Raw genomic sequence first — 25,408 nt, forward strand, 5'->3', positions numbered from 1 at the left:
TGTGAGGCAGGGCTGGGGAAAAGCGTTTGGGGTTGTTGAGAGGAACAATGGAGAGGTTTGGCTGTGGGTCTCTCACAGAGACTGGCTGTGCTGCTCACAGCCTCTGGTCATGCTTTGGGAGGACACTTGTTCCATGGCAGAAAAATCCAGCAGTGGTAAGTGCTGGGGAATCTTGGGAAGGAACGCTGCAGCTTCAAGCACTGCAGAAACCTGCGGAACAGCCAGACATCCTCTGCAAAGCCTTCCAGGGGCTGCAGAGGGCTTTGCACCACGCCGAAACTACTTCATCTGCATGTCCCCCACTGTCAAAGGTTCAGCTGGGGTCTTGCAAACCCACAGATGGCTTTTAGCAGGGTGAAACAGGCAATGCCAAAGTGGCAATGGCTGGGAGAGGCAGCGCTTGCTTTGCCTTTGCTGTTTTGGCAGCCCCCAGCTGGCTCTTCCCAGAAGCTTTCTTCAGCATTCTGCCCTCATGCTGCTGTTATTGGAGTAGCTGGGCTGTCCTGGGCAAGAGGGACAGACAGAGTGGTGGGGAATGGAAGAGAGAAGGGAGTGGGTGCTGAGGTGGAGCGGGGGAAAGAATGGATGGAAGGAGGTCTGTCCCCCACATTAAAATTCCTGCCATACCTTTCTTCAAAATTTCCGTTGATCTTTGCTGTCCTGAGCCTTAGCCTACCAAGCTGAAGGTACCCCCTGTCCCTCCAAAGCTGCCAAAACTTCTTCCAGACCCACCTCATCTCTGTGAAACCCCCTTTGCCACAAAAATACAGATCCTTTTGCTCCATCCTAACCACAACCTTCTGCTCCTTTTCACTTCCAGACTTACACTGCCATGTGTCCCCTTGATGATGATTCAGTTTAGCTTACACAGCTGAGAAACCTTAAGCTGCCCTTTCAAAAACTAAACACATCTCAGTGAGAACTGGAGAGGCATCACATTCTTGTCATGCTCTCCAGACTGCCTCCATCCTTGCAAATTTGCTGTTCTCTTAAATACTTAAAATTTTACTTTCTTAAATGCTGGCAGATCAATCAATGGGAACCTTGGGCTATTCTGCCCACGTTTCCTTTAATTATGGCAAAAAATACAGCAATTCTTTCACTTCAATGAGAATTCAGACCTGTTACTTGGTAACATTCCTAAGGTGTAAAACACAATCATTACAAACTTGTTTAGTCTCTAAAAATTAGTTGTTTTTTTAAAGAATTAACAAAAGTGTGGGTGAACAAAGCAGCTGTGAATTCTCATTGCTTGACCTGTGGTTTTGGTGTTTTAACTTATTTTCATCACCCTGCCATGGTATTCTGTGAACACAGCTAACCATCCTCCCTTCCAAATATAGATAGTTACCCTGTTTAAATCGAAATATAACCATATCATATATTATCACTTGATTCCTGTTGTTATGCCTTAAGAATAATAAACTAAAGAAAATTACAAAAAAAAAGCCTGAATTTTCAAGCTGATACTAAAGTGTAGCAATAGCAAAACTCAACAAACAGCTTTCAGTTATGTTTTTGTTACAGCAGCATTTCAGGTGAGTGCACAAGATTGTTCATGTTCAGGCTCACAGACCATCTTGTCCAAGTATCTCAGCTTGCACCTGAAGTCTGCATTCCCTCTAAAGACAAAGGGAATCTCGTCCCATTGTTAGGTGTTTTTTCTAATTAAAATATAATGAAACTGATGTTACTATATAAAGATATGGATGAACATTTATTTACAGTGTTGTTAGCTAGCCAAAGAGTATATGGAACTACCATATTAACCCATTTTACTTGGATTTTTGTAGAAGAAGATTTCTGATGTTCTGCAAAAATCTGCTCCAAAACCTGGTGTCCCTGAAGATCTACAAAATCTGCTTGCTCAACATTTTGGTGAAAACCGTTCCGTGATTGAAATAGAGGAATTACAGCTGCCAGGTAACTTACCCTATATTTAATATATAAATAATGTTTCTTTCATGATACTATTGGCTTATTTTTCTGCAGAAGAAAGAAGATATTTGAGGCAGGTCTTGAGTTTTACTTTTTAATGGTTTTATTTCCCTTTTTACTGTATATTAATTTGCTGTTTAAGTTTAAATGTTAATCTCTTTGGAATAAATGTGAGGTTTCTTGGAGTAAGTGAAATGAAACATTGTTTAAATGTCTCTTTTTATTGTAAAGTATTAACTTCTGGAGCTCACTTTTCTGATAGAAATTTTACGATTCCTAATAGTAGCTCTCAAGATGCTATGAGAGATTTATTTTGTTCCTGGGATTATCTGAGTCAATCCAGATGCATAATAAGGAGCTGACAGAAACAAAGAAGTAGTGAGGCATCATTCTCATATGGGTATGAGATTATGAATGCAGTGTTTTTTCAGGGAGTGGCATGAATTGAGGTGGTAATTTTGGTCCACGTGTGAAGTGACCAAGCTTTAGCCATGAGTACCCTCTTTGTTCCCTGCCTCCAGTGAAAAGGCAAAAAGCAGGACAGAGCAGGCTCAGCTTCTGTCAGCTGCAGATTGCCTTGGAGATGATGGCAGTGTTGAGCTTCTCTGCCTCTCCTGTGCAGACAGAGACACTGCCCATTATTTGTTGTTCGGGCTCATGAAGAGCAGCAGCCTGGTAACCAAACTGCGTTCACCTTTGGGACTTCTTGAACTGTCAGTGACCTGTGCCCAATGCAGAAGCCTTCTATCCAGCAGTGCTTTTTCTTTTTAATGCATGAGCCTGTCTCTCCAGGTAAATGTGCTCTTCCTTAATCCCCATGATTCTAGGCGGACCCTTCTTTACTTCTGTGGGGCAGTCTCAGTTTTGTTACTGGATCAAGAAAACCTGGAGTAGTCCCATATAGATTTATTTGAAAAGCTTGTGTTAAGTATTTTTTGGCATGTAAGGTTTTTAGGAAATAATAAAATGCTTTGGTTTCTTTCTTATTAAAAGAGCCCTTTGGGCTACTGAAGTGACCCGTTTCCATATGTGTTGGATGGAGATATTTTTTCCTTAATTTTTTTGCTGGGAGTTGAAGGCTTAGAGTGCCAAGGAGTTTAGAACTTGTCCAGCTGTCAAGTCATTCACGTCAAAGCACCGAGCAAATAACAAGCAGCTACTTTGGAGCTGAGTGTTCTGTTCACTGACAAAGCGCAGAAGGTCAGGGTTGGTCAGAAGGCAGCCTGGTCTCTTGCTGCAGTCTGGAGCTGTGCATTTCTTCCCCCCCTTACTGAAACTTCTATTTAAAACTGATGTAAATACTGCAGTTGCTGGACTGTTGGTGGGGGTCGGTGACTGAAGCTGTGTCCTTCAGAAAGGACCCCATGAGCTGCCAGTCATTAATGAGACCATGTGTTCAGAAGATCAGCCCCTGCCCATCCCCAACAGCATCAAGTGCATCTTTTAAACGTGATTTTTGAAATAAATCAGCTGCTGATCCTTCAGTTGGACATATCCATTTCCTTTGAAGCTCAAGGCCCAGTAAATGTCAGTCTCAGGATTTAAGAGGAATCAGTGCAAATAGAAGTTTTTAGCAGGACAGGACTTCAGCCAGGCATTAGCTAAAAACCAAGTTTGTCACACTGTCTGTTCTGATGAAGATCTTGGATTGGTGCTCTCAGCATTAGCACAGTGCACCAGCCATGTGAACATGAATAACATCTTTGAAGAACTCCTTAGTTTAGAAAATGTATCAGCAAACATCCATGAATACCCTGAGGGGCAGTGCTTCATGCCAGGTGATGACAAATATCTTTAAATAAATATCTATTTATGTCTTTAAAAACAGAATCGTTAATGCTCTGCAAAAGCACATTGTTCCATCAGGCAAAGAGCCCTTAACAACAGTGGCAAGTTTTCAGACCATGGAACTTTAATCACCTTTTTAAGAACTTTGATTTTCTGTATAGGCGTGAGAAAGGACTTTCCAAAGACCCTGCTAGGATCTTCTTGCCATTATATGGAGTTAAACGGTGTGTCTGCCACAGAGAGCTTTTAAAAGCCTTCCTAGTTAACGTGGGGCCCAGAGAAAAGGAAGTCAGCAGGAAAAGGAGAAAGGCACTGAAATGCAGTGGAGGTGTTGCTGTTGGGGTCGATGGCATTAGGTTTATTACCACAATATGAAAGGCCAGAAGGTGAACAAACCTACTGGCAAGTAAATGATTGGCAGATTCTTGCATTCATGTGGTATTAATTATTTGGAGGATGTACAAACATATCTCATCATAGGTGCATTGGAGGAACAGTCTAGGAGTGTCAGACTCTTGGCTGAGGCTTTGATTCATTGAGACAAAGACATATGAAAACTTACTTTAAACATTTGATCACACCCGTACAGCAGCCTTGTGTTCAAGGTTTGAGGCTGGGAGAAAAAAAAGAAATTGCAATTCAAAGAAGTTACCTTCATTGATTTAATTCATATAAAGTTTCTTCTACATTAATTTTTGTTTCAGAAATGGTAATTTGTTGATGATGGATTTATGAAGTTGGGATTTCATCAATATAACTAGTGGTTATACTGCAAACATATATTTTATATATCCTTTGCTGTTAAAATATATCAAGAAAAATATTTTTTCCTTTATGTTTTCAGATTCCTGTTTTTTGCCAGCCAATGATCTTACCCACAGTTTTTCTTCATACCTGAAGGAAAGTGAGTTTAAATGCTGATCTGGGTGAGATGAAAGTTGTATGAAAAATATTGTTACGACAATATTATTGCATCTTTATATGTAGCTGCAAATATTGTTTATTATGAAATATTAATCACTTTAAAGCTTTTAAATTTTTTTATGACAAGGCTTGTTTTTCTGGCTCTTTTTTTACTCTGTTACTTTTTTTTTTGGTATCAAAAAGGTTCTGGGCTTTCTTTTAATTGCTAGGCATTATTTGTCAGTAATTTATTGTGGCTTCATGAGTAGGTGTATGTATTATCTTACAATAAAAGTCCTGCAGCTGTCTGCTGACATGAACCAAGAGAACTTTTATTCTCTTGTATATTTATACAGCACTTCAGGTCTGGTAAATGTTTCTCTGCAGTTGATTTTCTCTGATACGAATTGCCACATGTGGCAAATGAAGACAATGGGCTCATCACCTTAAAAACTGTTGATTATCAAAGCTTATCTAGTTTGTTCAGTTATATGATATTTCTGTATTTTATTTATTTTGGGCGTTCCAGTTTCCAGTTTCTCAGCCGTGACTGAATGCTAGCGTTGCCAAAGTCCTGAAAGGAGTCAGCATGTGTGTTCCTGCTGCTGGCTACCATTCATCATGTAATTCAAAGTTGTGGCATGTGGTGCTGTGTGTGGGTACAAGGGCTTTTCCCTTGCAGTCTGTCCCAAGTGGGCGAAGCTCCGGAGGAAGCACGAGGAGAAGAAGTCGCTGGTGCTGCTGGTGCTGTGCAGTTCTGCCCTGCGCTCCTTGCAGCTCATCAAGTATGTCGCGAGCAAACGCCGTGTTGGGGTTGGCACTTGGTCAAGAGTTTGGTCTTGGAACCACAGGCAAAAAGGCAAAGCTGGGACACTGTCCTCTGCTAGCCAGCAAATTCGCTGGCTCAGACTGATGCAAAATCCCTTCCTTCTTTAAACTCTGGGAGCGTGGTGTTGGGTTTTGGACTGAAGTAATGCTCAGTACTTCAGTTCCCTGGGAAGTGTTACTTTCATTAAAAACCAGAAGTAAAGTGTAACCAGTTTAGGGGAAACATGGAACATGTTAAACTTAGGAACTGAGTAAGCCCATGAAGCACCATGGTCCACCACTGGAAGCCATGGCTTTGCACCAAAGGCAGCGAGGACATGGCGTGTCAGGGCCTCAGATGCCAAGGTGTGTCTGGCCTGAGTGCTTCCAGGTCTGTGTCAGGGTTCTCAGCTGGCTCAGGCTGGCACAACTGCTGCGCAGAGATGACGATTTTCAGTGTGCCCTGGTGTCTTGGGCTGAAATTCCAAACCAAGACACCTGTCCCTGCTTTTTTCCCCTTCTTTATCCTCCCCCTTCTCACACCAGAAGTTTTGATGAATTAATGTATACCTCACAAATTTTATGGTTGTCTTCTGTGTCTTGACCCTAGTTCCTGTGCTTATCTGTCAGTACAAAATGAGATGGAGAGTTGGGAAGTTTGATTCCATGGCACAGATATGAGCATAGATAAGGCAGATAAGGGCCAGTCATGCATGCAGCAACTAGCACCTGAGACTTAGGTGGCTTGGATGTAGATAAACCTTTAGGTTTGCAAATGAAAAATTTGGTGCACATGCAAGAAGCATGCAGAGCAAGCTGTCTTAAGTGACATTCAACAAATACTAGTATGTTGTCTCCTGTTTGATGAATACAGAACCTAGAGGTGTTACTATGTGCAAAAACGGAGTGTCAGAAAAACAAGTCAGGGTTTCTAACAGATTAGTTAGGTTAATTGGAATTTGGACATTGTCTACAGTAAAGGCAGTGGCAGCCTAGGTTTTCTCAGTAGCTGTGCCACAGGAAGACTGTAAAATGTAGATTTGTCCATACACAGATCCTTCCTTTTGTGCACACACACTCATACTCATTAATACCTTTATCTCAGTAACTGAACTATTTTTTAATTAGGATTTGGTGATTAACCAGTTTTGAATTAAGCCAGCTGTGAAAGCACCGGCTGTAATATAAAATATATCTGAAAAGCTATCTAAACAATATTGCCCCCTACTGATACCTTCCATTGTGTCTGTCCAGTTGTTGATCTCTCTTGGTGAGCAGCAAACAAGAATGTACACAGTGTTCAGAGTACAGCAGGGTTCACTGGAGGACTGTGTGTGTCTCAAACATATTGAGAAATGCCAGTTAGTTTTTGTTTCCTCATGTGTGGTCTTAAGCCCAGCCCTGCTTCTTGTATTTCATTGTTCATTTTTTTTTGTTGCTAGGTCAATGACAGCCTTTAAAGGAGATTGCAGAGTCCTCAAGTTGTTTGCAAAGCACATAAAGGTAAAGAATTTTAACAGAGCAAATAAACAGCTAAATAGTGTGATCCCATTTTCTTTTTAAATCCTTTGGCAGCAAGTACCTTTCATGCAGTGTTCATATGGAGTTCCTCCCGTCAGACAGTGCTTCCTTTGGAAACCCATTGCTGCAGTGTGAGGAATTCCACTAAGCACTATCTCCAGTAGCTCTGGTGCAGCCCTGTGCAGAGTGTAGAGGCTTGTGCACCTGCTGAGCCTCCCTGTTCCACATTCCCATCAAGTGTTCCTTCAGATGCAGAAGGCTCACACACACAGGTCTGTGGAAGCAAACTGTACCAGCACCCACATTTGGATTATGAAAATGGAGTGCCTGGATCCCCAGTATCCGTACCTGTTAAAAAGCACATTATGGGGGTGTTGGCAGTAATGAGAAGACACTTGGCCTTTGATATAAATGCTGTCAAACACACAAATGTCATTTGCTTTATTTCACCTTTTCCCAGTATCTTCATCTTGAAGGACTTCAGAGTTAATTCAGGTTTTTCAGTATTCCAGAGAACTTGCTTAAATGCTGAAGGAATCTTGTTGTTCTCACCTCCAAAAATAGTTGGTGCAATTGCAGATTTTTAACGTTAAAAAAGATTGAACTTCTAGAGAAGTGTGATGCCCAGCTGGCTTGTTATATTTCTTAAACTTTCTACCAGATATAATAGTCTGACAGTTTGAAAGACAAGTATCATCTGTTACTTGATTATGTTCTAGAAAGAAATACAGTGAGATTTGGGTTTATTTCCAACTCCTTAAGAAGAAATTTTAAAACAATTATGGATTTACTGTGGTTTGTCTCTCTCTCTTCCAACTAGATAAAGGAACAAATTAATATGTTGGAGAAAGGTGTGTTCCACATTGGGATTGGAACTCCTGGGAGAGTAAAGGCACTAGTGGAGCAAGGTAGGAGAACAAGGAGGGTTTCCTCCCTAGATATCTTACATTTGGTCTCATGAGAAGTGAAACTTCCACTGCTGTTTTCAGGTTGACATGAACATGTAGATGTGGGTACTAAACTGTATGGTTCTGTTTCTCCACTTGTGCTATGTCAGTCGAAACAAGGTCAAGGTTCTAGTACTTTGTTTTATGATCACCTTAAGCTGGCATAAGCCAGTATTAGCAGAGGAAGGCAGAGTAATTCTTCCTCTCACCTGCCAGTCTGTGCTTATTCCCCCTTCCTGCTCCCTGTGCAAGCCCCAGAGGCTGGCAGCTCAGTGAAATGACCCCAGTTAAACCAAAAGCAGTGTGCACACAAAATCAGGTAATGAGCAGGCAGAGGTGGGAGACTTCCTCTTTTGGCAGGAATACTGATTTATGCTCACTTGAAAGTGATTGCAAAACCATAGTGTGAGATTTAAAGCTCCAGGAAGCCAAACACTGCAAGTGGATCAAAAGGAATAGTGGCAGGAGTCACTGTATCATATGTCACTTGAGCTCAGTGTAAACTTTTGTGAGGGATGGGTGAAAGATCTGCTTGCTGATTTGATCTTATTTCTCATTTGCCTGTAATAAAATTAATTATTCTATATAAATCTCCTTTTCCCAAATCTGGAGTATTTTTACTTATTCGGTAGACAGTATGTACACAAAGAAAAAGAAACAACAAAATGACAAGATGATCAGGCAATCCTTTCCATTCCTCTTATGCAAGACACTGTCTTGTTCTGACTGTGGTCTCTTGGGCAGGGACTGGTGGTGCTTTGGGACTCTACTGCTCCTTCCAAAAGAGTGCAGGGGTAGCATTTTGTTGCTTCCACCAACATTAAATGTTAGCACTCAGCACTTCAGCACATTGCTGTGAGAGTGGTGAGGCACTGGAACAGGGTGCCCACAGAAGCTGTGGATGCCCCATCTCTGGAAGTGTTAAATTTTATCCCAAGCTCTAATTCTTCTTTCACAGCTTAGTGTTGCAGTGCCAGGTCACTTAGAGAGGGGAGAGGAATCAAAACCGATGGGGAAAAATGGTGGGCATCATGTAGGGAAAAAGACCAGGGAAAAAATAGGAGAATGGCTGAAAAGCAAGTCCAGAAAGGGTCTTTTTTTTTTCATCACTGTTTATTTGAAGGATAAAAGAATTCTTCAGCAGCACCACTGACCTGACTCATATTCACATAGCACCCTGTCCTGTAAATTGCTGAACACTGTCTGTTCCTGTTAACATCAAATTTTGGGTTAGGGTCCTTGTAACTTACCAGTGACATCAGCTGTGGAAATTCAACTCCTGTGGTTTCATCAAGAGGAGGCTTGAGGAATTACTTTCTGGCAGGATGTTATGCACTCGACAAGTCTGGCAACAGTAGTTGTTCTGCTTTTGTGTTTATCTTCCAAAAAGGCATGGGATTATGTGGCTAAGGGAGTTTGCAGTGTCAGTGCATTAGTTTTCCAACCGGCAAATGTAGTACTTAAGTGTTCAAAGATTAGTTTCCTTGGAAACAGCAAAAGATGTAAAAGCCAAAAATCATTTTGATAAGCACACGCAAAATTATCTTGGTAGTGAAATTTCTGTTGCCTTTTTAGATGCCCTGTGCTTGAACTCCACGAAATATCTGATTCTGGATTGGAACTGGAGAGATCAGAAACTAAGGAGAATGATGGACATCCCTGAGGTATTGTATAAGCACCTGTATGTGTTACATCCTGTGTATTCATTACTTCTGTTGCCAGTTCTCAGGTCTTGGTCAGTAAAGTTTTCTTTCTGTAAAGCTGTCTTCAGTGGTAAAGGAACACAAAGAAGATCACACTGACTGAGAAGTTTGTACTCCCAGGTCTCAAAATTATCAGAAAAAGAGGTTTTCCTTTGTTGTTGCAAGTCACAGCTGTGACTCCTATGGTTGTGCTGTGAGTTTCCCCTGTTTATGTCCAATGGATGTCCTACCTGTCCCCAGGAGGTTCCCTCAGTAGGAGAACTTTGTACAGAGTCCTAGGCCTCAGCAAAGGAGAGAGATGGGCACCACCAACTGTGTGAGATTTAACAAAGGGAGGTGCTGGATCTGCACCTGGGATGGGGCAGCGCTGGAGGTAGGGACAGACTGGGGAATGAGACATTGGAAAGCAGCACCATGGAAAGGGCCCTGGGGGTCCTGGTCGATGGAAAGTTGAATCTGAGCCAGCAGTGCCCTGGAGCCAGGAGGGCCAACCCTGTCCTGGGGGGCATCAGGCACAGCATCACAGCCAGGCAGGGGAGGGGATTGTCCTGCTCTGCTCTGGGCTGGGACAGCCTCACCTCGAGGGCTGGGGGCAGTTTGGGGTGCCACAACACAAGATGGAGAAGGGCCTTGAGGGGAAGCCCTTGGGGAGGGGCTGAGGTCACTGGATCTGTTCAGCCTGGAGAAGAGAAACTGAGGACAGACCTCACTGCAGTTACAGCTTTCTCAAGAGGGGAAGAGGAAGAGCAGGCACTGATCTCTTCTCTGTGGTGATGTGACAGGACCCAAGGGAACAGCCTGAAGTTGTGTCAAAGGAGGTTTAGGTTGGATATTAGGAAAAGGTTCTTCCCCCAGAGAGTGGTTGGGCCCTGGAACAGGCTCCCCAGGGAAGCAGTCACAGCACCAAGCCTGACAGAGTTCAAGAAGTGATTGGGCAATGCTCTCAGGCACAGGGTGTGATTCTTGGGGTGTCCTGTGCAGGGCCAGGAGCTGTGTTTGATCCTTGTGGATCCCTTCCAACTCAGCATTTTCTGTGATTCTGTGAAAAGTTTCCTCAAAAACTAAACAAAACTATGGCCAAACATCTATGTTTCTCCAGCTGAGAGTAAGATAATATCATGTGAGTTAATCTACAGATGGTTCTCTTGTTTTTTTCTTTTCTTTCTTGTCTTTTCTTTTTTTTTTTTTTTTTTTTTTTTTTTGACAAGAAATAGGGTACAAACAATTTAGAACCATCCATCATTTGTACACTCCTTCTAAGACAATTCCCAATTCTTTCCAGTTCTGTAATTCAGCTTTTATATTTCTTGCTGTAACAAGCTGTGTTTGTGGTATGCTGTGGGGCATCACCTTTTTCTAGCCAGATGAAGAGGCAGTTTCTCCATTAGTGCTTGTTAGAAAGCTCCCAATTTCCTTCACAGTGTCCTCAGGTTTTGTACATCTAGAGCAGGTCCATACATGGAAGGAATCTCCAGGGAAAAGGACTTCTTCTGCGAAACAAATTATCAGTCATTACTCCATCTATGTACTTGTTTCAGTATTTGAATGTGCTGCATTTTACACATACACAAAACAAACAAAAAAATACATTGAAGAAATGAAGTAGCAAAAAACCCTGCCTTTGCTTTTTTGGAGGCAGGGAGGCTCCCTCTTGTGGTTAATACATAATGCTTTTTCTGTATGGTGCTTGCACTTACCTGGAAGTTTTTTAGAGAACAGAAAACACGAAATCACAGACAGTCCAGTACAAAATCACAGGCTGTACAAAAGGTGTTGATGGCAGCGGGATGGATTTTTTAAGTTGTCTGAAGTCAATATCCATAAAGTAAACCATAGATGTTCCACCTCCAAAAAATGAAGATTATGTTGCCAGTATTTCTTTTTGGGCTATTGCAAACCTCAGCTATAGCTTTCATCTCACTGTAGGCAGCATCTTGGTAGTTCTGTGTCTGTCTAGAAATATAGGCCAAAAACTGCGACTCCAAGTCTAATTTTATTAAGGCAAAATCCGAAGGCTATCTTAGCATAAAAAGTCAAAGCTTAGTTCAAGTTAAATCCTGATAGGTAAAAACATTAAACCATCATGTGTTGTGTTAGGATGAGCAATAGATATTTATGTGTGATCACAGAATAGTGAATATGTAATTACAGAAGAGTCTTCAAACTGTAGGAGTTGAAGGTAGCACATCATAAAGGAAGGATTTTGACATCTTGGGCTTTATGAGTGGGGTATTTTGCAGGTATTTATCCCACTGCAGACACCAGGCAGATTCCTTAAAGTTATGTATAATGAATGTCAACAGTGAAAGACACCCAAATAATGTTTTGATGATAAGACACCTTAACACCACATGTAAACCAATGAGATGTACCAGCCACTTGTGGGCTTCAAATATGGAATACAGTCTTCATCAGCTTTTCTAATTACATAAAAATGCCAAATATGTGCTATGAATAGTCATAAGTTTTCTCAGAGAAATACAGTACCAAAGATTTAGAGAACTGGCTGTTTGTTGTACTAATTTCTTTCACCTGTGTTAGTTATGGAGGCAAAATTGTACACTCAAAATTAGAAACTCAGCATAGTGGCCTATTTTCAGGGCAAACCTCAATTATCAATTGTTTCTTTGAATACTTCAGGTGTAACATTGCTAGGCTTCATTGTATCTATAGCAGAAAGCAAGAGCAGCTGGAAGCACATGTCCATTATTGGACTTGCTGTTTTTGTAGTCACCCGATGGTCAGTGGAGAGTGGGATATTCTAATAAATATAGGAATTTAAAAACATGTGGAGCTTCCCACGTGGCAGTTCTGTATCCCATCATATCCACACAGTGGATGGTGCCCTGGTCCACGGCTCTGTCAGCTGCCTCAGCATCTCATTCGTTAATGCTGTTGGAGTTTTTCATTCTCTGCTTCTGTGTCTTTCACTTCATTCATCCCAAACAATGGAGAGAGAAGGAGATGAAAGGTCCTAGAGAAACCACAGGAGGAGTGATTGAGTTTATGAGACTTTGCCTTGGCACACTGGAATTGAAGTAAAGCATAAAGGTGTAAATAAAAATGGATTGTATACTTTTGATCTGACCAAAGGACAAGCTTCCTGCTTTGAAAGCTTTTTGTGCAGAGGTGGGTGGCAGTACAGAGCCATCTCAACTCCTCAAATGACTTCTTCCTAAGATTCAAGTGAAGTTTTATTCAACAAAACCCGATATTGTATTGTCTACAAGCACACACCAAGCCTTCAGTAAACTTGAAAATATGCTAAGTTTAAGTTTCAGACTTCATGAAAATGAAAGGTTTGTCAGAAATGGACTTGTGATAGAAAGACAACTATTTTCACCTTCGTGTAGCACATCCAGTCTGAAATTGAGGCTGGCTGGGCTTTCTTGCATCATTTTTTCCTCTGCAAAGTGGAGGTGCAGAAAGACATAAACTTGAGAGAAAACCTGCAAACAAGTAATTTATAAATGATAAGAGAGAGCTATAAGGAAACTCTGGACTGTGATGATAAAGAATCTTGTGTTCCCTCTGAAATATGTAGTCAATATTTGCTCTGTAATACATTTGTTTTATCTTTAGATAAGCTGTAAGGTGCAGCTGTATCAGTGTCATAAACCAAAGTACTTGGTATGCAGCACAGGCAGACCTGCCCTTCGTGCTCCCTTTCCTTCGGGTGTGCCTGTTGCACTGCCCTTGAGCTGCTTTGTGCCAGTTGCTACTCTGGAAAGTCCTGTAGGGATTCTGTAGCCCAGGGTGGCCCTTCTGCTGTGGTGTGCTTTATCAACTGTGCCAATGGCAACCTTTCTGTAGCCCTGTGAAATGGGACTTCAGGGCTGCAGGGCAAATGACGGGTATTTAAAAAACTGGAAACATTCTAGAGCACATTGTATAGGAATCTCTTCTTTAATTTCTAGTCCTATAGTAAGGTGCCTGAGTAAATAAATAGTGGTATCATTATCAGTAACTTCTTATGCTTTCTTTGATTTTTGTTTTCTTTAGATAAAGAAAGAAACAATTGACCTACTGGAGAAGAGTGTTATAAAGCTGTGCAGAGATGGATCTGTGAAGCTGGGACTCTTTTAATAAGTTTACTAACAAGGAAGTAATTTGCAGCTGCATTTTACTATTATCCCTCCTGCAACTGAATTTTGACTTTTCAGAGGTCTCAATACAGAAGGCACATTGCAACTTTTTCTGAGTTTTCTTTTAATAAAAAGCCAGAAGTTTTGTTTGTGGTTCTAGTATTATTTTTATTGCAGGAACAATGTCATATTGAGATCAGAGTTACACTGCTTTCACCTGCTAGATTTACTACTATCTGTCACTAGTAAGACGTGGAAGATGAGCAAACATGGGTGTGAAAGTCTTTGCACAGCTCAGTTTTCTGTTGCCTCCCTGTGCTGTCCCCAGTGAGACATGTATTTCTCTCATTAGAGTGGGAATCTAGTTCTTGCACTTGGGGGTCTTTGAAAAAATTGTATGAATTTCAGTAACATGTTAAAAAGGTATTTTTCACCTACCTGTTCTAGAGCTGTCCAAATGCTGCTTTTTGCTTTCACATGGTAAGTTATCTGTATATTATACCGAGGTTTTATTTTGGTTAAACTGTTGAAGTGTGCAAAAAGTATTCTTATGTTTGTGCATTTAAATTAAAATGAGGTGATCTCTGGGTGATTCTTTTGTCATTGTGGATAGTAGGGAATTGATGGATTCTTCTCAGAGAACGAGATGAATAGAGATGAGGAAATCATCAGTGTCTTGGATACTGATTGACCCAAACTGGATATTTTTAAAATGAGTAGTCCTTCTAAGATAAAGAACACAAAACCTTTTTACGACCTTTATTTGCATCTCTGTCAATAGCAATGAATGTAACAGGTTAAGAAAATTGGTTTGGTCTTCCAAAGCAGTGTTCTCTGTGCAGTGCTGTCTCAGCACCTGCGGTCCTCCCCAGTGGAATCCAGTGCAACTGGAGTGGAACTCCTTTCATTGTGTGCCATGCCTGTTAGCTGGGCAGCTGTGGAAGTGAAGGGAGAAGAAATGATGCATCTGAAATTGCACAGAAACTCCAGTATAGCTGACAGTATCCCTGCACATGAACAAGATATAACGAATCCTAATGAGCTGTGGGGCAGGAAAAATGTATCTAAGCTTTCCACGAGGAATGAACTGGACACCCTGATCAAAGTACACAATCACTGGATTGGTACAAGCTGATCATAGGGATCCAGGCACAAATACAGAAAGCAAGGAAGAGAGAGACCTAGTTAATAAGTAATTCCTCACCATAATGCAAGTTTGAACAAACAATACAGTCTCTCAACAATAAAGAACAGTACCTCAGCCGAAACAGTCTCCAGCACAAGGAGATTATTCCTTTCTCTCACCAAGAGGAAAATGAAAAACAAGACAAGTTTTCTTCCCAGAGAAGGAGAAGCCCAACCTTCCAGGTGTCCAGATAACAGTGCATTCAAACAGCAGAGGCTGCCAGCCTGGAAGCCCCAGCTCACCATTGCATCTGTGCTCTCCTGCTTCTTTCTGACCGGGGCATTCTGCCTCACTGTGGGAGTCTGCCTTGTCCTGTCTGCAAACAGCGTCAGAGAAATACAGGTTGGTTTGGGAGTGGCGCTCTTTGATATTCTGTAAAGAAGAAAGCAGGCCAGGTTTGGAGGGAAAAGGCTTTGAGATTTTGCTTCTGAGTAAAGATGATAGCAATGGCTTCATGCCTTGGACATATGTCCAGCAGTTGGTATTCCTGTGAAAATCTTCAGAGGCAGTCGGTCATCAATAAAATCAGAGCACTGGGTGATTAACTGGGTGGTAATATCTGAAATATGGGTGATAATTACTGCCACTGGTTGCTAATACCAAAATGTTGTCATTATTTTCTGGGGTTTCAAAGGGAAACAAGCAAATCCCTCGGAGATTGTTTGACACTATAAGAACATAAGTGTTTGCTGGGGCAAAATCTTGAATTAGAGGGAGCCCTAATGTTTAAATCCCTCCTGCAGAAAAGGCTATTCAGACCTGTGGTGTTGTGAACAGACTCCTGTGTGAGCCAACACTCAGCACTACACCCAGGCTATTCAGCTGGGGTGGGCACGAGGGGATTTGTCAAGCCTCACTTGGTCAGCCACCTCAAGGTGCAGGAGTGTTCTTCACTCAGCACGCCTTTGCCGAGGAGCAGATGGGAAAGCTCTGCCACAGTCATCAAAAGGCTCTAAACCACCTTTAAACTAGGGATGAATTTTGTGGTTGTTCATTGAGGCCAAGTCCTCACTCTGCCTCTTCGTTTTCAACAATGTTTTTGGCAGTCCAGAGTCACTTAGAAGAGAACGGCTCTGAGAAGCCTTGGACCTGAAACACTAACCTTTCCCTATGAGCATTTTGTTTATTATTATGTATTTGCTTGTTCACTTCTCTGACAGATAGATTATTCAGATAAATGCTCAGATTGTTCAAAGCTCCGTGAAAATTCCTCTAACTGGAATAAGGAATGCCACTGTTCCGTAGATTTCACGCTAAAGGAAGAAATATTGGTAAGTGGGTGCAGAAAACCAGCTCAAGTTGGTACCAGCTGTTACTTATATCCCCAATCATAAATGACAGTCATTCCGTTCTGTAGAGCTCCTGACTAAATTTGCTTTGTGCTTTTTCAGAACATGTAATGCTCAAAATTTTACATTTTGCCTGTGTTTTTCATTTGGGATTTATAACCAAGACCAGGCTCCTTGGCTGGGAGATGTCCAAGGAGAAGAAGGGTGGAGGAAATGGTGTTTGACTGTGGGGGTGACCTCTCTCTGTGTCTCTCTGAGTCAGTGGCAAAGCCTTGCCCTTGGCCTGGGGTTGGTTGTTGCTGCCCTGCTAAGCTCTGAAGTGAGAAGGAAATCTGAAGCCCTGACCACTTTACATAAGTAGACCCCTGCAGTCATTTTTACAAGGGTTGTGCTGCTAATCCCCCAGGTCTCTGAAATAATTCAAGTCTAGCAATGTGATTCTGAAGTTGCTTTTGGAAAAAGTATCCTTTGATTCCTGCCTCAAACTACCAGGTTGTGCTGTTGAGACTGTTAAAATGCTTCATGTTCTGCCAAAGTGATCTTATACTGAGTAAATGATCCCTTAAAATTACAGTGCAATTTAAAGTCACTTTAGGATTCTTCAGCATTGGGGAGGCTGTTAAAATACTTCGTAATTCTTCAGATCACGGTGATGTTTGAGATGAGAAGTCAGTTTAACTGAGTAATGGGGTTTTTATTGTTACATAATTACCCTTCATGTGAGATTTGCCTGCCTAGAATTCTCCTTTTCATGTGAAGGTTTTTGTGCACCTTCTTTTATGGAAAATGAGTGTCTGTCTCTACAGTATGATTCATAGTCATTGCAAGTTCATGGCCAGCCATGCCATCTTGAGTAAAATAATTATCAGGCATTTTTATTTTAGGTTTTGTTTGGTGATTTAAATTATGTTTAATTTTGTGCCAAAACATAAAAATTTACAGTTAGGGCGAAGATTAGATTCTAGCCCATGACTGCTGTATTGCTTAGGGTGTAGTTACAGACATTTTAATGTCTGTACTCCCTTCCCCTCTTCTTTAGCAAGTAGTGGGATTTCTCATTGCCTTCAGAAACTCTCCTTATTGAAGGGCTTTATCCTTGGATTGTAGGGCGATGTTTTTATGTACTATGGTCTGGAAAACTTCTATCAAAACCACCGTCGGTACATGATGTCAAGGAGTGACGCACAACTGCTGGGCCGAAATGTAAACGTAAGTTTTCTTTTTATGTTGTGAGATCAGCACTTCCAGCAAGTGTGCCATGTGGAGAGCTAACTAGGCAGAACCAGAAGTGTGTTTAGGTGGCTCTAGGGAGTAATAAAGTGCAGATTTTCAGTGTTTGGTCACAGCTTTTATGCTTTATAAAGGGCCATTATAACTAATAAGTTAATATGTTGGGGGGGGAGGAAGGGGGAAATAAAAGATGTCATTCCAGTGTTGTAGTTCTCAAACCTGCACCTTGTAGTGCTGATTAAAAATACATTGGCTTTTTCAAATAAATATACAGAAAACTTTTCCTTCTTGTGTTGTCAGTCTTCGTAGCCATAAGTGCTTTAAGCTGTGCTTTTATTACAGGGCTAGGGAATCAAGTTATCCTAAGTCTACTTTTGCTATCTGGCTTTGGAAGAGGGCAAGGAGCAGGAAAAGGTTTGTTCTGAAATAAGTGATCATGTAGCATTCTAAGTGTGCAATGTAGAGGTCTAAAGAGGGAGTAGACAGCATCACCTGCGGCAGACCTGCATAAAGGAACTGGGGAATACAATCATGGCATTCTGGTTCTTTTACTTACAAATCAAAAACGTATTTTCTGTGCCTTAAAAGTAACATTTCTTAATATACACATAGCCCACATGTCCTTTCAGTAGATATGATGGTTGTGCCCTGATTATCTGTTGTTTCTGTAAAATGCTTCTTACAGCTCTCCAGACGTGTTCCTCATTTCTATAAAATGCTTCTTCCAGCTCTCCAGGTGTCCTGGCAGCTTGTTTGTTTGCATCCAGATGCAGCTGCTTTTGGCTTTTGTGCCGATCAGACAGATACACACCTCATTGGAGTTACTCAGAAAGGTTTCTGTGTTGAAACCTGAAGATTTATAGTTCTTATAAAATGGGATAAGAAAGATGTGATAAAGCTGAGGTGGACTTCTGGGTTTCATTCTGTATCTTCATACATCATTCCTCTTGTTCAGCTGCTGTAATGTGGCCAACCATGTCTGCTGTTCTCCAGCACTAGTGCAGCCCAGGTCAGAATTAAAAAGAGGGAAAAATAAGATGTTTTAGGGTAAGCCAAGGCTTCACTGGAACATTTTCAGTTGCAGCCATTTTACAGTAGCAGATCCCCAAACCTGTTTTTGTAGTCTGGAGCTTGCACGTCGGCAGCAGAATTTGGTGAAGACCTTAAGTTTCCGTACCTCGATACGGGGGGTGTTCCTGAACTACAGACCTGTCCATGTGGGTGTCTCTGATGTGACCGAAAGGCACTGGAGACTTCATTGTTCAGTGGCTTTTCGGAAGAGGGCATGGGAGGACACCAGCAAGTTGAAACCAAACCCGGGGTGTGCCTGACTGTTGTGTGGCCTTGAACGCAGATCCAGAGGAGCTACTGCGCGCCCTTCAGCACCTACAGGAACGGGACCCCCATGGCGCCGTGCGGGGCCATCGCCAACAGCATCTTCAATGGTACGTGGGCACCCTCCTCTGCCCCTCAGGGAGCCCCAGCCCGAGGGAGGCCTCTTCTTCCTTCCACAAAAGGCTTTGTTTGGTGGAGCTGCTCTGCTGAGGCTCTGCATCCTCCTCTTTAGTAACTTGGCCCTTGTTTGGGAACTGAGGGAAATTTTTCATTGTCTAAGGCCCTCTTCCATGTGAGTGTACAGCAGGAGTGAGGAATGTAAGCTCTCTTGAAATAAGGAATGAGGATACAACAGATTTAATGTACTTCCTTGCTGAAAAGCACATTCTTGTACGGTGGGAGAGCCCAGATTCTGCCTTCCCACGATTATGTGTTTAAGAAGGAGGGATTCTCCATGTTCTCCGCATTAGTTTGGGTCTTTGGATCTACATGGTTTCATTTTTGTTTGTAGAATGCTGGAAGCATTCATAGTCTTAATTTGATCCTGGACTTGATCTTTGTAGTAATCTAGTGGGCATAATCTGCTTGTGAGTACAATTGGGAGATTTCAGAATGTATCTTTGGAAGGAAAAGCAACAAAAAAACCCTGTACAGACTTTTCTCCACTAGCCCAGCTTTTTCGTCTTCCAATTTCTACCACTCCCCACTCCCACTCTTTTTTAAAGCTGTTCCATGCAGCAGGTTTTGAGAAGGCAGCAGCTCTTTCCAAGCAGCTGTGCCACCCACACCAGGGGATTTGTGAAAGCCAGTTGCATTCAGTAACTTCTAGATCCATTTGATTTTCATCTGCCTGCTTGCCCACCTGCTGCCCTGGAAGTGTGATTTACTGGGCTCAGGCCTAGGCACAGCCCAGCTGTGTGCAGCCCACGCTGCTCTGGAGCATGGCAGGGAGAGTCAAGACAAGCAGCTGAGCAGGCAGAGCTCAGAGCATTGCAACTCCTGTCAATGACATGGTGACAAATAGCTGGGGATGTGGTGGGCCACAGAAGGAGCACTTCCCCACAGGAGTGTGTCTGAGCTTTAGGGAGCTGTGTGAGCACAGGTTTTGTAGGAGGAGACAGAAAAAGCCTGTGTCCATGGATGCTTATGCAGCTGAGCTGTGCTTTTCATGTGTTCTGAAAGGCACCCCCTCCCATCTGATTGTCTGATTGTCCCTGCCCATCATCCCATTGGCTGCCTGGGGGTTTACAGAGCTGGTAATGAGCCCTCTAGTGGTTTTGCCTAATGTTAAACTAATCTATGTAGGAAAATAACAATGGATAAAAACAGGTGCTGTTCATGCACTGATACTGGGTGGCATGGTTAGGCACAATTTTAGCTAAATAGTTTTTGACTGAAGGAAGTGTTCCTGTCCAAATTGGTAAGCAAGCTCTAACTGGCATAAAACTAGAGCAAAATTTTCTCCAAAGGACTTTATTCCTTTGATTGTACTTTTACCTCTAACCTAGTCCCTGGAAACACATCATGTATAGCAAGGTTTTGGGACAACTGTCAAAGAAATTCTAGGGGAAACCAGGACAGTACCTTCCATAACTGGCTAGAGAGCTCAAAAAGTGATTTGCAAAGAAGGCAGTCCCACAGGAGCTGATGGACCTGAGGAACGTGCACAGGGATTGGTAGTAGATGTTCAGTCTTTAGAACTGCAGGAGTTCTAAGACTCTGGTACCTTAATTCCTCTTGTGAAATGTGCGGTGCTCCATACACGTGATGAAACCTTTCCCAGGACGTTCAGATTTTCTATCCACTTGAAAGATGCTTCAATGTGACATTTTTTTGTTAGTCATGCTGGCAATTAGAATGACTGTCTTTGACTCACAGATGTTGCTTATTGTATTCCCTGCAGATACTATTGATCTTTTTTACAGTCATAACTCATCTGTGATTCAAGTGCCACTGCTGAAGACTGGAAACAGTTGGTGGACAGATAAAAATGTGAAATTTCGCAATCCTGTGTCGTATAATCTCTCTTCTGCGTTTGCAGGTAAGAATGGTTCTGCTGGTGGTCCTCTTCTTTTTCAGTGGCTTCCCTATCTCCCCCTTCATGTGTCTCCTATTCTGAGAAAAACAACCCAAAGCAAGTTGAAGAAGCAGCTTTAGAGGGTGACTGAGAGCAGAAGGCGCATTCAGCCAAAATACCACCTTTTTACTTGTTTAATCAGTGACCACAGAAATTGAGAGAAAATGGTGTTGGAAGACTGAAGTTAGCCCACGTCAACAGCCTTCTTTAGAGTTTCTTGTAATGCCTAATCTGTCCAGAGAGAGCAAGGATGCTGTTGCTTTCTTTTCCCTGTTGCAAACATCTGTGAAGGAGAACTGCCTGTCTCATCTTTCCTTCCTGCCTTTGCAGATTCTTGGGCAGTTGTGGCACGTGAGAGGCCGCCTTTGTCACTTGTTCTTTCAGACCTGTTTCCTGGGGCTGTTTCCTTGTTGTGGTGGATCTCTGTTGAAGCGGGGCTAAAAGCTGCCTGTTGTGGATCAGGGCAGTGCTGTGCTGGGTGCAATATGCAAGAGTTCATTATCTAAGTCGTTTTCATGGGACAGATTCTAAGTGTCACAGGCTGTGCCATTAGACAGCAAAGTGGTGCCTTTCTGATTGTGCAGGGATATGTTAATGTGTAAAAATGAAGGCAAGCTTCTCATGATAGAGAACATGCTGCTTGCTGAAGAGACAAGACTCCAGAATAAACAGGATTTTCACTTGTGCAAGTCCCTGTGTTTTTCCTGTGCTTGAAGGTTCTAATGTGTAGCAGCCCCTGGGCGCTGTTAAACTGTTCATTCGTGTTTGAGGTGAGTGGGCGTGCTTGGAGCTGCTCTTAGCTGGCACATATATGATTTTGGTCCCAGTGTCTTACGTCTCTCCCACAGCTCACGTTCTGCGTTGGTTGTGCGAGGCCCAGAACCTCGGCAAGCGCTGTTTTCACTGACAGTGTCTTTGCTGCTTTGTCCCTTTGTGCCCAGGGACAGCCAGGCCCCCTTACTGGCAGAGGCCGGCGTACCTGCTGGACGAGGAGGACGCGAGGAACAATGGCTACGTGAACGACGACTTCATCGTCTGGATGCGCGTGTCGGCCTTCGCCTCCTTCAGGAAGCTCTACCGGCGCCTGCGGCGGGTGCGGCGCTTCGCCGAGGGCCTGCCCGCGGGGAACTACACCTTCCGCATCTCCTACAGTATCCTTCAGCTTCCCTCGGCCTGCTGGGGAGCTACAGGGGATGGAGGGGAGTAGGATTTGTGTGGGCAGCTGGCGAAGAAGCTGTGAGGAACCCCTGTGTCAGCAGAGCCCTCTGAGGGATTTGGGCCCATCCTGACCGGCAGGAGCTTTTGTGCTGCTGCAGCTGCCCCCTCACGCCCAACAGTGGCAACTCTGCTGGCTGAAGCACTGCTTTTGTCAGCAGGAGCTGTGTCAACATGACCGTGAATTTCTCTTCCTTCTCAGCTGATAGAGATGTGGTTTTAAAAGTTCTGCCACGGTTCTGTTCTGACAGCTTCCATGGGAGACATGAAAGGTAAACTCATAGAACACTCTGGCTGCAACGTATTAGGTAGAGGTGAGCCCTTACCCTCACAGAGGCTATGTGGAGTGTCATGGTAGGCTTCCCAAAAGGCCCATTTTCAGCGGAGCTTTCATAGCAAATTAATGCAGTAGCAGTCCTATAATTTATGAATCTGAAATTTACAATATTTTTACAAAGGAAGTGTCTCCACATGCACACAAAGACTGTACCTAAAATAACTGGGTTTCTTACCACCAGCTGCCTACCACCTCCCAGCAAGCAGCTGAGGTTTTGGATCCAGAACAGCAGAAGCATCAACAATCAGCTAAAGGAGTTTTGGCAGCAAATGCAGACCTCAAAGCTCTTTATGCCTTGGAAAGCTTCTTGAGCGTGTAACCACTATTTTCTCCTGGAAATAGTGAACACTTTGTTAGCAAAACCTTAACATCCTTCTCTCAGATTTCCCTGTTACCAGGTTCAAGGGGAGGAAGCACGTGATTCTTTCCACCGTGGTGTGGAGCGGCGGAAGAAACCCATTCCTGGGAATTGCCTACCTGGTTTCTGGCACGGCAGCAACCCTGACAGGTTTTATCATAACCGGCATCCACTTCAAGCTCAGGAAAAAGAAAACATACTTCCAGAAGCAATAAGGGTCACCTGACTTGCTGAACAGAGACAGAAGTGTGCAGTGAGCAAAGAAGGTGCAGCACAGACCTTTCACTCCTTCCCCTGAGCTCTGGACCATTTTCAGTGTCAGGATTGGTGAATGGAAGCAAACTGAGGGGCAGGGTTGTTCCATCATCTGAAACCCAACTTACCTGGGGTGCCGTTCTCATTAAAGTCCGTGTGAGCCTCAATTTGTTTCCTCAGAAAGTTGTGAGATGAGCTTCAAACAGCAGCTAGCACAGGTTAGAATCACAGTGGCACAGTGGAAATGATGTGGTGCCAATGTCTGGCCAGAAGTCAGGGTCCATATTAATTTCTTACTCAGCCCATAGTTCAGACATTTCTCTTAACTGAAATGGAGCTTTGGATGGGTAAAAAGTGAGGTCTTGATCCAACAAAAAGCTTGAGCAGGTGGAACTTACTGCTAAAATCTGCTTTTGGGCCACATACCTGTGCTGAATGGCTCAGCTTGGGTTTTATCTACCTTTTTCAGCTCTGCTGAAAAAAGCAACCAATTTACATCAGTGTATTCACTCCAGTTTGATACCTGATCTGTGATTGAATACAGGGCATTTATTAGGAGTTCGGAGTTTGTTGACACCAAATTTGTTGGATGTATCTAGCACCTGAGAGCTGGAGGGCATCCTGTCACTGATTTACAGTTTTTTAAATGATGGTTTAATAGAAATCCTAAATTTTAAACTCCTTTAATGCAAAATATTTTAGCAGAGCCATCTACCTAGTTTAACTGTTAGGCCAAAATTGCACTCCTACCTACCCCACCCTTCCATGCTAAAGTTCACAGATTCTTACCTGACACAGAATGGTAATTTACTGTCAATAAAAAACAAAGCACCAGCAAAGCTGTGAACTTCATTTAAAGCATACACTGCAGCTCCTGAATAGGTTCATCAATGTTCGTGTTTCTTGTTCAAGATTTGATGCGTTTAGGACTTATTTCTAGTCTCACAAAATGAAGGAACGGCACTGAAGAATTTAGGTCAAGCATACCACGGTAGGTGTGAATTTTTTAAAACAGTTTTTCTGTTGTCAAAGTGCGAGTGGAATAAAACACTTTCAGTTCCTTTCGTAACTATTTTGTGTGCCTTGCCTCTCTCCTAAAAAGCCTTCTCACTAGAACAAGAAAGAAATCACAGACTGAGCAGGAGGAGGGGATGTGGGGATGTCGAGGCACACTTGGCTGCCTTTGAGAGTGTCTGGGGCTGGGCATCTGGTGACAGGTGACAGTGGCCCCTGCTGACAGGGTTTGCAGCACAAGGTGCAGTTTCCTTGATGTTGTGCTTGTGCCTGAGCCATGAGCAGCAGAAGGGAGCTGCTGCAGTTCCCAGCCCAGCCTGGCAGGACAGTCCTGCTCCGCCCATGCTTTGTGCTGGCCTGGGAAAGGTGCCTGTCCCCTCCCGGGGCCATCACCTCCATCCTGAAGCTGTAGAAACAGGGCTCCTGGACTTCACCCTGGCACCTGGACCTGTCAGGAGCTGTGGAAGAGCCCCACCCCTCCCTGGGCTGGACAAGACAGAGCATGGAGCACTGCATTCAACAACGCTTAGGGTCGCTAGTCCAAGGCACTTTTAACAGTGGGACGTGCTCCTAAATCCTTTAAGTCCTTTTGAAAATGTAGTCCCATGCAGCTCTCTGGAAAACCCTGATGGGATTTCCTAACAAAGCTGAACTTCTGTTTTCTAGCCCCTAACAGACCACAGGAACTTCTTTATTTAGTCTTTCCCTTTCTTTTTTATGTTTGGTTTTTTTTCATTGTCTGAGAAACTGACTGTCAAGAAATGATGGGGTGGTTAAATCACCCTGTAATTGTCATTGAGTTCATTTTTTCATGAAGTATCTGGTAAAAAAAAGTTCATCAAGGGAGACTGAATAATGAAGTATGTATTTCAGTGAGTCAGTGTCCACCAGGAAAATAATTTATCTAGAAGGCACAGCCCAGCAGGCAGTGCTTGCCCATTCTCTCCCAGAGGTTTTTGCAGGAACCTCTTCTCTTGAAATATAGATTGCCTTCAAAGCCCTCCATAGAGAAGACCTGTCTTCAAGCAAGTCTTTCTGGTTTTCCTGGAGTTGTCTAAGTCTTTGTTTATAAACCCAAAATCTCATTTTTCTTCTTACCACAGCTCTAAACATGCTTTATCTCTTCCTGGTACCCTCTGAGCAGTGTCCTTGGAAGCTGCTGCTGTTTCTGTTAGCTCTGAGAAGCTCTGCAGTGTCTGTCTGGCTCAGGATGCTGCTGCCCAGACCAGAGCAATGTGTCGGAGTCTAGAACATCCCTCTGGCCACCCTGGAGGGTTTGGAGACCGGACAGGGGGGTCTGGGATCTGTACAGGGGGGTCAGTTAGACCCACACAGATCCCAGGAGGACACTGACTCTGATTCCTGTCCATGGGAGTGAACACTCACATGCAGGAAGAATCACAAATCCTAAGAATTTGAA

At 43.1% G+C, this 25,408-nt stretch overlaps 2 protein-coding genes and 1 long non-coding RNA gene across 6 annotated transcripts in view; 2 read left to right on the plus strand and 1 right to left on the minus strand.

The window, feature by feature from the left end:
• LOC134565586 (uncharacterized protein C3orf26 homolog) overlaps positions 1-13,837 on the plus strand; it is a 174,597-nt gene extending 160,760 nt beyond the window's left edge. For all 4 annotated transcript variants that reach the window (XM_063425207.1, XM_063425208.1, XM_063425206.1 and 1 more), the window contains exons 4-10: positions 1,794-1,923; positions 4,571-4,630; positions 5,312-5,414; positions 6,879-6,939; positions 7,778-7,865; positions 9,480-9,568; positions 13,610-13,837. In XM_063425207.1, the coding sequence (XP_063281277.1) occupies positions 1,794-1,923; positions 4,571-4,630; positions 5,312-5,414; positions 6,879-6,939; positions 7,778-7,865; positions 9,480-9,568; positions 13,610-13,693 (615 nt within the window). In that variant the 3' untranslated portion in view covers positions 13,694-13,837. The remainder of the gene's footprint in view (positions 1-1,793; positions 1,924-4,570; positions 4,631-5,311; positions 5,415-6,878; positions 6,940-7,777; positions 7,866-9,479; positions 9,569-13,609) is intronic.
• Positions 13,838-14,437: 600 nt separating this feature from the next.
• Positions 14,438-15,086, minus strand: LOC134565588 (uncharacterized). The gene is made up of 2 exons (XR_010083944.1): positions 14,950-15,086; positions 14,438-14,627 (listed from the first exon to the last, which is right to left on the minus strand). It is a non-coding gene; the product is annotated as an uncharacterized LOC134565588 (long non-coding RNA).
• On the plus strand, positions 14,862-24,043 carry LOC134565584 (cell cycle control protein 50C-like). Its single transcript, XM_063425205.1, has 7 exons — positions 14,862-15,220; positions 16,039-16,149; positions 17,275-17,376; positions 18,752-18,842; positions 20,636-20,773; positions 21,751-21,960; positions 22,744-24,043. The coding sequence occupies exons 1-7, from the start codon at positions 15,008-15,010 to the stop codon at positions 22,932-22,934; spliced, it is 1,056 nt and encodes a 351-aa protein (XP_063281275.1). The 5' UTR covers positions 14,862-15,007; the 3' UTR covers positions 22,935-24,043.
• Positions 24,044-25,408: the final 1,365 nt, after the last annotated feature.

Source organism: Prinia subflava, unplaced genomic scaffold (genome assembly GCF_021018805.1).
Source record: "Prinia subflava isolate CZ2003 ecotype Zambia unplaced genomic scaffold, Cam_Psub_1.2 scaffold_59_NEW, whole genome shotgun sequence".
NCBI classification, from domain to species: domain Eukaryota; kingdom Metazoa; phylum Chordata; class Aves; order Passeriformes; family Cisticolidae; genus Prinia; species Prinia subflava.